Here is a 13061-nt window from a genome sequence, read left to right as displayed (position 1 = left end):
GGAAAATAAATTCTTTATGGAAGAATGTTTATTCATCCATCCATCCATTTTCTATACCCGCTTTATTCCTAATCAGGGTCACAGGGATCTGCTGGACCCTATCCTAGCACACATTGGGCGAAAGGCAGGGGTACACCCTGGGCAGGTTGCCAGTCCATCACAGGTCCACATGAATGTTTATTCAATTCAATTCAATTCAATTTTACTTGTATAGCGCTTTTAACACTGGACATTGTCTCAAAGCAGCTTTACAGAACATAAGAAACAAAAAACATAGTACAAAAGTCCTAGATGTTAGACAAAATCATCCGTAGTGAGCAAGCCTGAGGAAGCCTGAGGCAAGGAGATGGTATGAGAAAGAAACCTTGAGAGGAACCAGACTCAAAATGAAACCTCATCCTCATTTGGGTGACACCGGAGAGCATGATTAAAAATGATTATGATGTGATTATAAACAATATCCTTTCTGCAGTCATGTTCAGTGTACAGTGTGATGCAGATACAGCATATGTAGAATGTTAGTATGTGTATTAATTATGAGGTTATTGTCGTCCTCGAAGTCCACATAGGGCTGGCATTGTTGCTTCGATATACCCAAATCCTCACCAAGCAGAACCCAGCTGGAGCTGGTCCTTCTCTGGATGCCTCAGGGATCCTCACAGGCTTGGTCTCTGTCTACTGGAAGCTGGCACAATCTCCAGATGGCTCGGGATGGGTAGAAAATAAGGGAACAGGTGGAAAGGAATTAGCGTAGCTGCCGTTCATGATATTAGCAGCACTAGATGATAACGTGCATTCAGGTATACCGGAGTACGAGGTTATGGGATGAATTAAGTGTATGGCAGGCTAAAATCTTTTTATCCCCCCATAATGATAATTGGAACCGCCAAGAAAGAAGACGCACTTTAGTTTAGAGAACATTCAGCAATAATTTATTTTCATAATTTCAAGAACCACCACATTTCTCATCTGGAAAATTCAGATTCAGTTGCCAACAACACGGTTTTTGAAAAATGTAAAGTTACTATACAAATTCTTAATAGAAAAAGAATAAATTAACTGTGGAACTTCATTGTTATTCTCCCCCAACAACAACTCTCCACATCTGGTTTTCTACAACACCGTTATCACGTGTGCGGTTATTTATTTATTTATTTTTTTTATTTGAAACTCCATAAAGGGATGAAAACATGCTCTATTGTCAGGAATGAGGGCGTGAGCGACACGGTTTTAGTAACTAACATCCTTCATTTTGCACGACTCGTATTAAAACTATTGACGACGGTTAGGAAAAGTCTACAGCTAGGAAACAACGCAGTAACTGGTCATCCTGTAGCACCTGAAAGGGTTACTTTGTCCTGACATAGTGAGAAAAGATGGAAGGAAAAAAATGGAAATAAAACAAAAATACTGTTCGATTAAAAAAAAAATAAAAAATAAAAATATTAAAACATTTGAAGGTTTCGTGTATTTTCTTCTTCTACTTCTTCTTCTTGTAAAATAACCCAGACAGGTTTCCATAGTCTTTTCCATATATGTTGATAAATGTGTTAGTTTATTCTTTTATTATAAAAGGTTTAGGCTTGTTATTAAATACAGGTAGGAAAGGAGGGCAGGAGGAGAGAATATACGCTTTTCTCATTTCTCACAGAACGAGATCAACACGAGACCTGAATCACAGCACTGCGGGAATGAGACGGCTTCTTCGCGTGAAAGGGTTACGGATGACTCCGGCTTCAACTTTCTGTGGCTTCACTTTTTGCGTCGGAGTTTGGACTCAGGTCTACGGTGAGACAACGTGAACAAACATCCCCCCCCCCCAAAAAAAAAAAAAGAATCAGAAAACACAAAAACAATCTGGAACAAAAACAAACGATGCAACAGCAAATCAGAAATCATGTGTCTTCAAACAGGAAGTGAGGACCATAGAGAAGGACGGACTTGGTGCTGATTAGCTGCAGCGTACGTCACTGCTAGTGTAGGTGGAAAGCAGACACATGGAGGATGTTTACAGTTCAAGAAAATATTAAATTAATCTATTCATACTTTTATTACTGCTTTTTTTTAAAATCAAGGGCTTTCAACATATAATATTTTCGATACTTCAGCTTTGAGCCTAGCGCAGAAAACCTGACTGACGGAAGCCAGCTTTGTCAGAAGAACTGAACTCCTTACTATAATAACAAAAGTAACATTATTTTTTTGCAATTTGTTTTCCTCGTAACGTTCACGGGCCGTGTCCAATCATATTCGAGCATGTGGTGCTCTATAAGGACCGCCCCTCTGCTGTTAAGAGTTAATATTGATGTGATTTTTGAAGTTCTTCTGTTGGGTTTTCTGATTTGCTGGTGCGTTTTATCATTTTCTGATGATTTATTTTTGTTGTTGTGTTTTCATATTTGCTGTTGTGTTTTTATTTTGTTGTGGTTTCTAATTTGTTTGCGCATGTTTAGTTGTTTCCTGATTTGTTATGATTTTTGTTTTGTTGTCTTGATTTGTTTGTTTTTTGTTTTCTGATTTGTTTGTTTTTTGTTTTCTGATTTGTTATAATTTTTGTTTTATTGTTTTCTGATTTGTTACAATTTTTGTTTTGTTGTTTTCTGAGTCGTTGCTTTCTGATTCATTGTTTTTTGTTTTGTTGTTTTCTGATTTGTTTGTTTTTTGTTTTCTGATTTGTTGTTTTATTTTTGTTTCGTTTTCTGCTTTGTTATGATTTTTGTTTTGTTGAATTCTGAGTCGTTGTATTTCGTTTTGTTTTCTGATTTGTTGTTGCACTTTTAGTTTTGTTGTTTTTGTTGTCGTTGTTGCATTTTCTCATTTGCTGTTGATTTTAAAAAAAATAAAACAACAAAAAATCTTTTTGCTCTTGTTTTCTGATTTGCTGTTGCATTTTTTTTGTTTTGCACTTATGGACCTTCGTCCAGGCCTGCACCCAGGCAGCATCCCACTGTTTTGGGTAAGAGGTTGAATCTGAATCCCCAGAAGAAACACAAACGGCAACTGATTTCACATTGCAGGATGTTCTGTTCGGACTCTATTATGAAGGTTCTGATGGCACATAATGCACATACTCTGTAGGAATGGAAAAAAAAAAAACCAAAGAGTGTGCTTTTAGGTATCTCTGTAAGTCCGTCGCTGCAGTGTGTCCATTTCCGAGTGTGTGTGTGATGTTGGACCGTGCGATGTGGAGTAGACGTGGTTGTTAGTGTATGGCTTGCTGCGTTTCCCCGTCACATGAGACAGCTTGAGGAGAAGAGCACCATCGTTTCGCATTAAAATCCCGCTGCCTAAAACAACACAAACACCCTGTGGTTTGGTTTTCCCTCTCTGTCTGAGAGCCTAAGGTGTGGAGTGCGGAGGATTTTCTCGAGGTCGAGATGTGTGTATTCTGCTCGTATACTGGAATGCTTCGGCCGTCTCTCGAAAATGGCACAGAGGTAAGATCGATCGGAGAGAAGTTTGTTGGTCAGTGGCTGATCTGTATGATGTGTGCCCCGTTACATTGTGCTCTTATAGTTTCATCCAGTCCCTAACCCAGTACGAACTGTAACCATACAGAAAAACTCCGTCAGTAAGGAAATACTTTAAAAAATAAGGTCCCAATGTTGAACATGCCAGGGACGAGGATTTCTTGTGGGCTCAGAGCAGGTGGAATATGGGATTTGTTATTCGTGGGTGTACAGTACAGTAGAGGCTCAGAGCACCATGGTGGCTAGCAGGCTGGTGGAGCTGCCCGAGAGGGTGAGTGGCACGTACAGTACTTTCCTCAAAAGGTTTACACTAACACACAGCTCACATCCGGCTAGCGTTCAGAGAGGAGTTTCCCATAAAACATCAGATCAAACATGGCAACACATGGCTATTGGGAAACTTTACAGCTATTGGATGACAACTGATAGAACGTCTAAATGAAATGCAAATAAATGAAACAAAGACAGAAATGGAGACCACAAGCATCAAAATCATCACCCTTTGAAAGAAATTCCTACACACAGCCCTGCAATGACAACCAACACAAAATGTTTCTGCTGAATAGTTGGAACATCCGGACAAACACGTGTCCCATTTCCTGTTAGGCCTTAATCTATATATATCTATATATATATATATCTATATATATATATATATATATATATATATATATATATATATATATATATATATATATATCACTTTGCCAATATAAAACCAGCCAGAAGAACTGATAACGTCTCTGTATATTACATATTGCACTCATAATCACTAACATGTACTTGAATACACTGATGCAACACTATTTGCATTTGTGTAGTGTTTCTTTAGATTTAAAGCCAATGTGGGCGTGGCCTGTTCTTCAAAAAAGTTCCTCGGGTTATGAACTCGAGGCCCACATTGGTTTTTGGGGGGTTGTTTAGACACATCTAGTCTAAATCAGTCGACACTAACGACCTTTTTGTGCCTGTTTTGAACTCATCATACTTATATAGCATTCGATTCCATCCCTAATTCATGTGAGATGATGTCAAGCACTCAAAGATGGTCATGACATCAATGAGATTCGAACCGGACCGCTGTATTTACTTCATTAGAAACAAAGGTGTAAGTAGAAGTTAAAGTAGTAAGTAATTATTTTAATAAGCTATCATTACTGAAGTTTGTGAAATGGTTATATTAATAATGCCCTGTTTACTGATATTTGTGCATTTTAATGTTACTGGTTATCAATCATATCATGGATAGCAACAGTACTATATCATTTATGTGGTCTGGAGCTAAAACTGGCTGGTTTTATCCTCTGTATTCAGTATTCCACTCATCATGTGCTACCTGAATACTAATAAGGTGGAGTTTTGAGGCAGAAAATTGTTACTAATTGAGGCACAAAGTTTATTTCAACATCTAGGATTAGATATTTAGCTAAATGAAGATCTTTAATAGGTACAAAAAGTATTCTGATTTAAAACCTCATTGACCACCTTGATAATCGATACAGATAAACGTCTCAATTGTCATCCGTTCATGTATTATTTATTGTATCCATATATTTTTGGCTTGGTGTAAAGCTTTTCAGGACTAATGGACCTGGATTTCAGTTGTCATTGCAGTGCTCTGCGGTCAGCCTTTTACCGTGTTTCCGAAATCACCCGCTTTTGGAAAGTACTGGAAAATCCATGAATTCCTAACATGAGCATGTGTTAATTAGAAACGCCAATAATGTTGCTTTTCTTGGCTGAATCACATCCACGAGGGTGTTTCTGTCATCGTGTGGTCTTGCTTATTTACGCACATATTTTTTTTACAGAACGTCATACAATGGGAAACAGGTTTGATGGTTCACTCGGTGGACTGGGGTGTGTGATTCATCGCGTTTACTCAGAACAGAACAGCGCACATGAAGGTTTACGAACGAAATGACCGACAGCGACGTTCTGCAGGAGTGTGTGTGCTCCTTATCTTCTACGCAGAATTACACACTGATGTGTGTGTTTGAGTATGCCTAATTCACTAGAATGCACACACACACACACACACACACACACACACACACACATAAACACATCTCCAAAAGAGAAGAGAGGCCACACCCCTGGTGTATCACTCCAGCGATGGGACTGGATGAAGGGTTTTGTGCATACGGAGCAACTGGCTGGCAGCTAACTGGGTCACAGTTCAGAGTTCATACAATACGCAGTGGGAGAATCAACAACTTAGGTTTGGTTTAGTTCGGTTCTGTAAGACCTCCGTGATCCCAAAAGTCCAGAGCCACTGCACTGCTGGATATGCACAGAGACAGAGAGAGAGAAGGTGAAGGGGTGTTGGCTCCAGCCGTAGGTATGTCTATAATACGTGTTGAGGTCCAGCCTGTGGACAGATCCGCCCAGAGAACACTGTTCCAGGAAGAAAGGGATGAAGCAGGAGGAGAGGGATGGAGGGACGGGTTTTAGACCAGAGTTCCCGGTTTGGCTTTCTCGTGTCCATACCACTGCACGTCGGCGAGCTCAGAGCACAGAGGACTGCTCAGGAAACAGCTATCGCTGAATGATCTGTGAGCAAGCACACACACACACACACACACACACACAGTCATATTCCTTCATCATGACAACAACTGTTATCTCTAAGACACAATAAAGTCACATACAGCAAATAATTTCATGCATCTTAAGCATCAGCGTAATATATCCAGATTGTCTAGATAAAAATCCAAGATAAAAAACATTCTTAACAAATTTTCATCCAAACGCTTAACTAACAAGCCAGAAGTGCATCTTTCTGTTAGTCTACAATCTCTTCCCAATACGTTATATCATATCTTATATGGTCCATGAACATCAGCGTGGCGTCCTTGTTAAAATAAATAAATAAATAAAGACGCGACCACCATCTTTTACATGAAGCAACTAAAAAACGAGGAACAAAACAGCGGGTGGTGGTCAGGTCTAATCGGCCGAGTTGCACGTTACTCCAGCTCGAGGAAGATGCATTCCACTACACGAGCATTCCACTTCATGCGGTTAACGTCTCGTCCACAGTCAATCAACAGAGCATGAAACGTTAAAAAAGAGGCGGAGTCAACATGCAATAGAGGCAGAGAGAGAGAGAGGGAAGGAAAGAAAGAAAGAAAGAAAGAAAGAAAGAAAGAAAGAAAGAAAGAAAGAAAGAAAGAAAGAAAGAAAGAAAGAAAGAGTACCTCTCTACTGCTCAGTGCTTTGGTGAGAGGGAGAGCAGTCCTCAGTAGGAGAGCTTTCAGCTGTATCACTGCCCCGAAGAAAACACCAAACACACACACAGGAACACACACCCAGGCCAAACCGAGCAGAAGTGGGTTAGAGAGAATACAAGGAGAGAGAGAGAGAGAGAGAGGTTAGCAGCTGTACCAGTGAACAGTGACTGAAGTTAGCAGGTGAAAGGAGAGCAGTGTTTAAGCTGAACAGGGTTAGGACATAGATGTACTGTTATACACTCTATATTATTACGATACAGTCCATGCAGTACAGTCTGAACACCTCAATCCCCAATTTATTAGATAGATTTTACAAAAAAATGACAAGAAAGCCATAGATTAAAAAAAACCTATCAAGCTTGCTTTACAGTATGTCTTGGAGGTGGCAGATGATCCACTGTAGCTCTTTCAGGTATTCACACTTTTATACGACTCATAATCCAGTTTGAGAAATATAATGGACAGGATTTTTGTGCAGCACAGTGCTTAACAGGAGAGAAGTGTTTAGAACACACTATTACACCTAAAACTACTGTTATTACACCTTACCTAAGTCAACTCTTATAAAGCCTCTATTACTATACCTAAAGTCTCTCTTAATACACATAAAATCTGTTATTACATCTAAAAGAACTGTTATCATACCTATAACCTAAACCAACTGTTATTACACCTAGACTCTCTGTTATAACACCTAAACCAACTGTTATTACACCTAGACTCTGTTATAACACCTAAACCAACTGTTATTACACCTAGACTCTCTGTTATAACACCTAAACCAACTGTTATTACACCTAGACTCTGTTATAACACCTAAACCAACTGTTATTACACCTAGACTCTGTTATAACATCTAAACTTTCTGTTACAACACCTAAACCAACTGTTATTACACCTAGACCCTCTGTTATAACACCTAAACCTTCTGTTATAACACCTAATCCAACTGTTTTTACACCTAGACTCTTTGTTATAACACCTAATCGAACTGTTATTACACCTAGACCCGCTGTTATAACACCTAAACCTTCTAACACCTAATCCAACTGTTTTTACACCTAGACTCTTTGTTATAATACCTAACCCAACTGTTATTACACCTAGACCCTCTGTTATAACACCTAAACCAACTGTTATTACACCTAAACATTATACGTTATATAATGTATATATATGTTACGTTATAACACCTAAAGCCTAAATTATTAAACCAAAACCAACTGTTATTAAAGCTAAAGCCTCTGCTTTTACATATAAAGCCTCTGCTTTTACATATAAAGCCTCTGTTATTACACATAAAGCCTCTGTTATTACACCTAAACCAACTGTTATTACACAAAAAGCTTCTGTTATTACACCTAAACCAACTGTTATTACACATAAAGCCTCTGTTATTACATCTAAACCAACTGTTATTACACATAAAGCCTGTTATTACACCTAAACCAACTGTTATTACACAAAAAGCTTCTGTTATTACACCTAAACCAACTGTTATTACACATAAAGCCTCTGTTATTACATCTAAACCAACTGTTATTACACATAAAGCCTCTGTTATTACACCTAAACCAACTGTTATTACACATAAAGCCTGTTATTACACCTAAACCAACTGTTATTACACATAAAGCCTCTGTTATTACATCTAAACCAACTGTTATTACACATAAAGCTCTGTTATTACACCTAAACCAACTGTTATTACACATAAAGCCTCTGTTATTACACCTAAACCAACTGTTATTACACATAAAGCCTCTGTTATTACACCTAAACCAACTGTTATTACACAAAAAGCTTCTGTTATTACACCTAAACCAACTGTTATTGCACATAAAGCCTCTGTTATTACACCTAAACCAACTGTTATTACACAAAGACTCTGCATTTATAAATAAAGCATCTGTTCCTACACCAAAACCAACTGTTATTACACGTAAGCTCACTGTTCTTACACCTAAACCAACTGTTATTACACGTAAGCTCACTGTTCTTACACCTAACCCAACTTTTATTACACATAAAGCCTCTGTTATTACACATACAGCCTGTTTATTTCACCTAAATCCACTGTTACTTCACATAAAGCCTCTGTTATTACACCAAAACCATCTGTTATTACACATAAAGCCTCTGTTATTACACCAAAACCATCTGTTATTACACATAAAGCCTTTGTTACAACACTGCACATTTGCCCTGTGATCTCACACTGATTAATCAGAGTTTAGGAACTGGAATAAATCACTACTGGATTTAGGCACTCAAGACATTCCTAACTCACATCTGACTTAATCTGGCAGAAACATATCACCGAGCTCATAGTATAAATCTGCACAAGCTGATATTTTAAAGTCTACTGAATACAGTGTTAAGTGTTATAAGGAAACCCACTGTCGGTTTGTTATAACTGATATGATTCCGGCTCGCTGCAGTAAACACTGTGGCTTATCTAGTGCAGATTTTAGTACTAGATCCTAACGATGACTATCAGAAACATCTAGATGGTCTTACCCGCTCTGCCAGTTGAGGATGTGCTGGGGGCTGTAGGGTGGCGTTGCTGCTGACTCACTACATGGAGTTCCACTTCTCTGGCTGTGTGGAGAAGCGGCTACACACACACACACACACACACACAGTTATTAATACATATGCACTCACAGAAACACACTCTCACTTTTGGAGTGAGTTATAACAGATATAACAGAAAATGAAGTGGGCCTGTCACTGACCCTCCTGTATGACAGATCTTGGAATTATATCCCTAAGTGTTTGAGTCAGCCAGAGGGCAATACTTTATCCCCCACTAACACACACACACACACACACAGAGCACAGACCACCCTGAGAGTACCTCACTCCCTCACACAGAGGAATGCATTTAGCTAAACTTACACTAATAAACACTATTGTCAACCTCTACAGACTGCTAACCAGGATGCTCTTAATACAACATGAAGTGCGGGAGTGAAACAGAAAAATGTGTAAGGTGATCAAAACATTTTATGTTGTTATGGCTATCGAAAAGACTCAATCTTGCTCTAATTTTCAAAAGAATGGAATGTAACACAGACCTAATCCTTATACTCTTGACCAAATGACCCTTGCTGCTAGACTGAGGACATGGAGCTGAATAAGTGACATAATAGTAAAAATAATACTTCAAAAAATAATTTCAAAATAAATCTAAAAGGACGATTTCCTGTCTGTGATATTACACCTAATCAAATCTAACACTGCTAAAAATGTAATGAAATGTATAAAAAATGAACGAAAAACATTCCAAGCTAGTATATGAGTAATGGTAAGAGCGGATCTTATAAATAGAAAATAAATGCTTCTCTGTGGCAGTATAAACCTACAAGCTGATTAACATTCAGCTACTAAGTGGAGAATTTGGATAGTTTAGAATATGGAATAATCCCAATGCATAAAACATACTGTACATAGAGAGCAGGATGTCTTACCCGGTGAGCCCTTAGCGAGTGTGCCGACTCTCCCTGTGTTCGAACTGGTGTGTGTGAGACGTGCGTGCTCTTTGAGCGATCCGGACGAACGATGGTACCAGCACCGTAGCTCCTCAGACACGGCCGCTCTGTTCCCTCCTCCCTCCCTCCCTACAGACGGAGTCCTCACTATCTGAGACCTGGAGGGTGTGAGCCTGGCACTGCCACTGGCACTGCTGCCCTCACCGTCCTCCCCTGCTGACCCCCAGCCCTCCTTGTAGAGGCCGCCGGCCGTGTACGAGTTGGAGGTCTTAAACTGTGCTTTGACGCTGTAGTGTCCTTCCTGGTCACTCTCCAGGCTGCGGACCACCACAGCGCCCGGGCTGCTGCCTGTGGGGTAAAGCGGATACTCCTTAATGCGATACTGTGATGATGGCTGGCTCTGGCTGTTCAGGTAGACGCCCTGGTGGGCTGTTCCAGGTGTCCCACCATTACGTGCGGCCAGGTTAGGCATGCTGCCTGAGCTCGAGTTGCCCAGGTGGCCGGCGGATTTGTGGCGCTGGCGCTGACGCTGGCGTGCTCTAGAAGGTGAGTCCTCAGCTAGGGTGCGGTAGTTAGGGTTGGCGCCTGCCGGTGGGCAGCAGTGCTCGGAACTTGAGTGGCTGGTGCATGATGAGCAGTCATCTGGCACTACCGAGCCGCTGCTTCCTGCCCGCTGTGGCCCTGACAGGAAGAGGTCTGGACTAAGCTCTGCCTCGGGTCCTGCCTCTAGGCTCAGCAGTTTCCCCTGAGACTCCAGGCTGGAGCTCCGCCCACGGAAAGGCTGAGACAGGCTGAGAGAAAGAAGTTCAAATATTAGTAACATTAAGTTGTCTTTATTTGTCACATATACATTACTGCACAGTAAAATTCTTTCTTCGTATATCCCGTCCTTGAAGGTTGGGGTCAGAGCACAGGGTCAGCCATGGGTTGGGGGCCTTGCTCAACGGCCCAATAGCGGCAGCTTGGCAGTGGTCAATGACCCAGAGCTTTAACCACTTGAGCTACCATCACCACAAACATTACCAAACAACCGTGTCATTTTGCAAATGTGTGTGTGTGTGTATACCTGGCTGAATGGACATAGCTCCTGGTCCTCAAGTCAGGAGTAGAGGGCATGCTGGACTGGCTGTTCCAATGAGGCAGCGTGCGCACTGGACTGTTCTGCAAGGAGTTACTCCCTCCAGTCTCACAGCTGCCTGTGCTGGGGAACCGCCTGTGACTGCTACACAAGAGAACAAGAGAAAAGCCATAAAAATTGAACAAAATTGAAATCTACAACACAAAACATTTTACTCAGATTCCAAATAAATATAGTGTTTATATGTTCTCTAATCTCATGTATCTTTGATATGAAATTTAAAACACACAAGAACTGGGATTTAGCGCTAACGATGCTAAAGGCTTTAATGAGTAGTTCAGTATGTTACTGAGTGCTTAGTTACACTGAATGTGTTTATAATGGATGATTTGAGCCTGTCTTTCAAGTGTCCTTAATGAATATAAAGCATGAAATATTTATCACATCTTTCACATCACTTAGCCCAGTCTATATGAGCTGTGCGACATTATTTGGTATTCCTTTCAACAAATATGAAAACATCTCAATGAAGTCATGTGGTTTGAGACGGATAATTACATAAATATATATATATATATATATTTATTATATATAGCAATACGCAATACTGTGCTAGTATGTCATGTGACCATGATTACAGTTCTGATTGGTGCACACCTGGAGTGGGAGGAGCGTTTCTTCACCCTCTCATAGGGCTCGTCGAGTGAGCTCTCGCTCCACATGCGGGGTTTGATGGGAGATTTGTCGTAGTCGCTGCGCTGGTAGTGCAGGTGCCTGAGACCCTCCAGAGACTGAGGAGGAGGAGGCCTGCTGTGCGACGGAGGCCGAGGAGGAAGGCCTTTATGAGGGGAGGAAACCGGAGAAAACGTGGGTGTCCCTGCTACCTGGGGGTCATCTGGAGAAAAAAACGATGTGTGCTTAAAGATATTTATGTGCAGAAGTATTAAAGCAGTAATTACTGATATAGACACATGCTTTATTTGAACAGTGGCTTGTATAAGTATTCACTCCCTGCTATTACAGGCTTATTAACATTTTATTATACAGCAATACTACATCCTTTTGACATCCCTGTTTGAGGCTGATGGATGACAATGGTAGGCTGAATATCACAGAGGTGTGGATAATTGTATGGTTGTAAAGTGCAATTCAATATGTACAGTATTGTTACTATGGAAACGCCCCATCGGGAGACTGGGAAAAAGCATCACCCTGAGGTCATGACTGCTCTGTTGGAATGGCAGCATATGCTACTAGTTAGACTTCATTAGCCTGTTTACACTTCTGTGGGGTGTGTGTGCGCGAATGTGTGTGTGTGAGAGTGAGAGAGAGAGAGACTCACCATCATCTAGCACCAGAGCATCAGAAAGAGAGCTGTCCTCTGAGCCGATATTCGCCTCTGCAGGAGAGAGACAGAAACACACAGTGCTCAACATCACTCAGGACATTCCCATACACACACACACACACACTTCAATCAGGCTGCTAATGATTAGGCTTATCCAAGTAGGCTGGAGGAGAGTGTTTTCATTTATGTGTGTGTGTGTATGGGTTCAATTAATTTCACACTCCGCCCCGTCCCTAGCGGAGGTCACACACATGCTGTTTTATAGCAACCGCACTTCCTCTTGGTCTCAGCAGGGTGAAGTTTCCGCAGGGGGACACTCACTTAATGAAGCTGCATAATTACTGAAAAGAGCCTGGAGAGCAACAACAACACCTTCGCTCCAGCATATCCATCTCACACACTCTCTCACACACACAGCATCGTGTCTGCCATTAACAG

General features: G+C 40.7%; 1 protein-coding gene across 13 annotated transcripts in view; it reads right to left on the bottom strand.

The window, feature by feature from the left end:
* Window positions 1-916: 916 nt before the first annotated feature.
* The window catches only part of frmd4a (FERM domain containing 4A), a 162455-nt gene continuing 150310 nt past the window's right edge, over window positions 917-13061 (bottom strand). For 10 of the 13 annotated variants that reach the window (XM_058388470.1, XM_058388471.1, XM_058388469.1 and 7 more), the window contains 6 exons: window positions 12618-12674; window positions 11933-12170; window positions 11264-11419; window positions 10177-10988; window positions 9224-9320; window positions 917-6023 (listed from right to left, as the gene is read on the bottom strand). In XM_058388470.1, the coding sequence (XP_058244453.1) occupies window positions 5921-6023; window positions 9224-9320; window positions 10177-10988; window positions 11264-11419; window positions 11933-12170; window positions 12618-12674 (1463 nt within the window). In that variant the 3' untranslated portion in view covers window positions 917-5920. Of the gene's footprint in view, window positions 6024-6670; window positions 6739-9223; window positions 9321-10176; window positions 10989-11263; window positions 11420-11932; window positions 12171-12617; window positions 12675-13061 lie in introns of all 13 variants that reach the window. The other 3 variants (XM_058388468.1, XM_058388467.1, XM_058388464.1) reach the window with 2 other exon arrangements.

The sequence above is a fragment of the Hemibagrus wyckioides genome, linkage group LG04 (assembly GCF_019097595.1).
Source record: "Hemibagrus wyckioides isolate EC202008001 linkage group LG04, SWU_Hwy_1.0, whole genome shotgun sequence".
Lineage (NCBI taxonomy): Eukaryota > Metazoa > Chordata > Actinopteri > Siluriformes > Bagridae > Hemibagrus > Hemibagrus wyckioides.
Note: the sequence above shows the minus strand (reverse complement) of the source record. Positions and strands in the feature narration are given on the sequence as shown.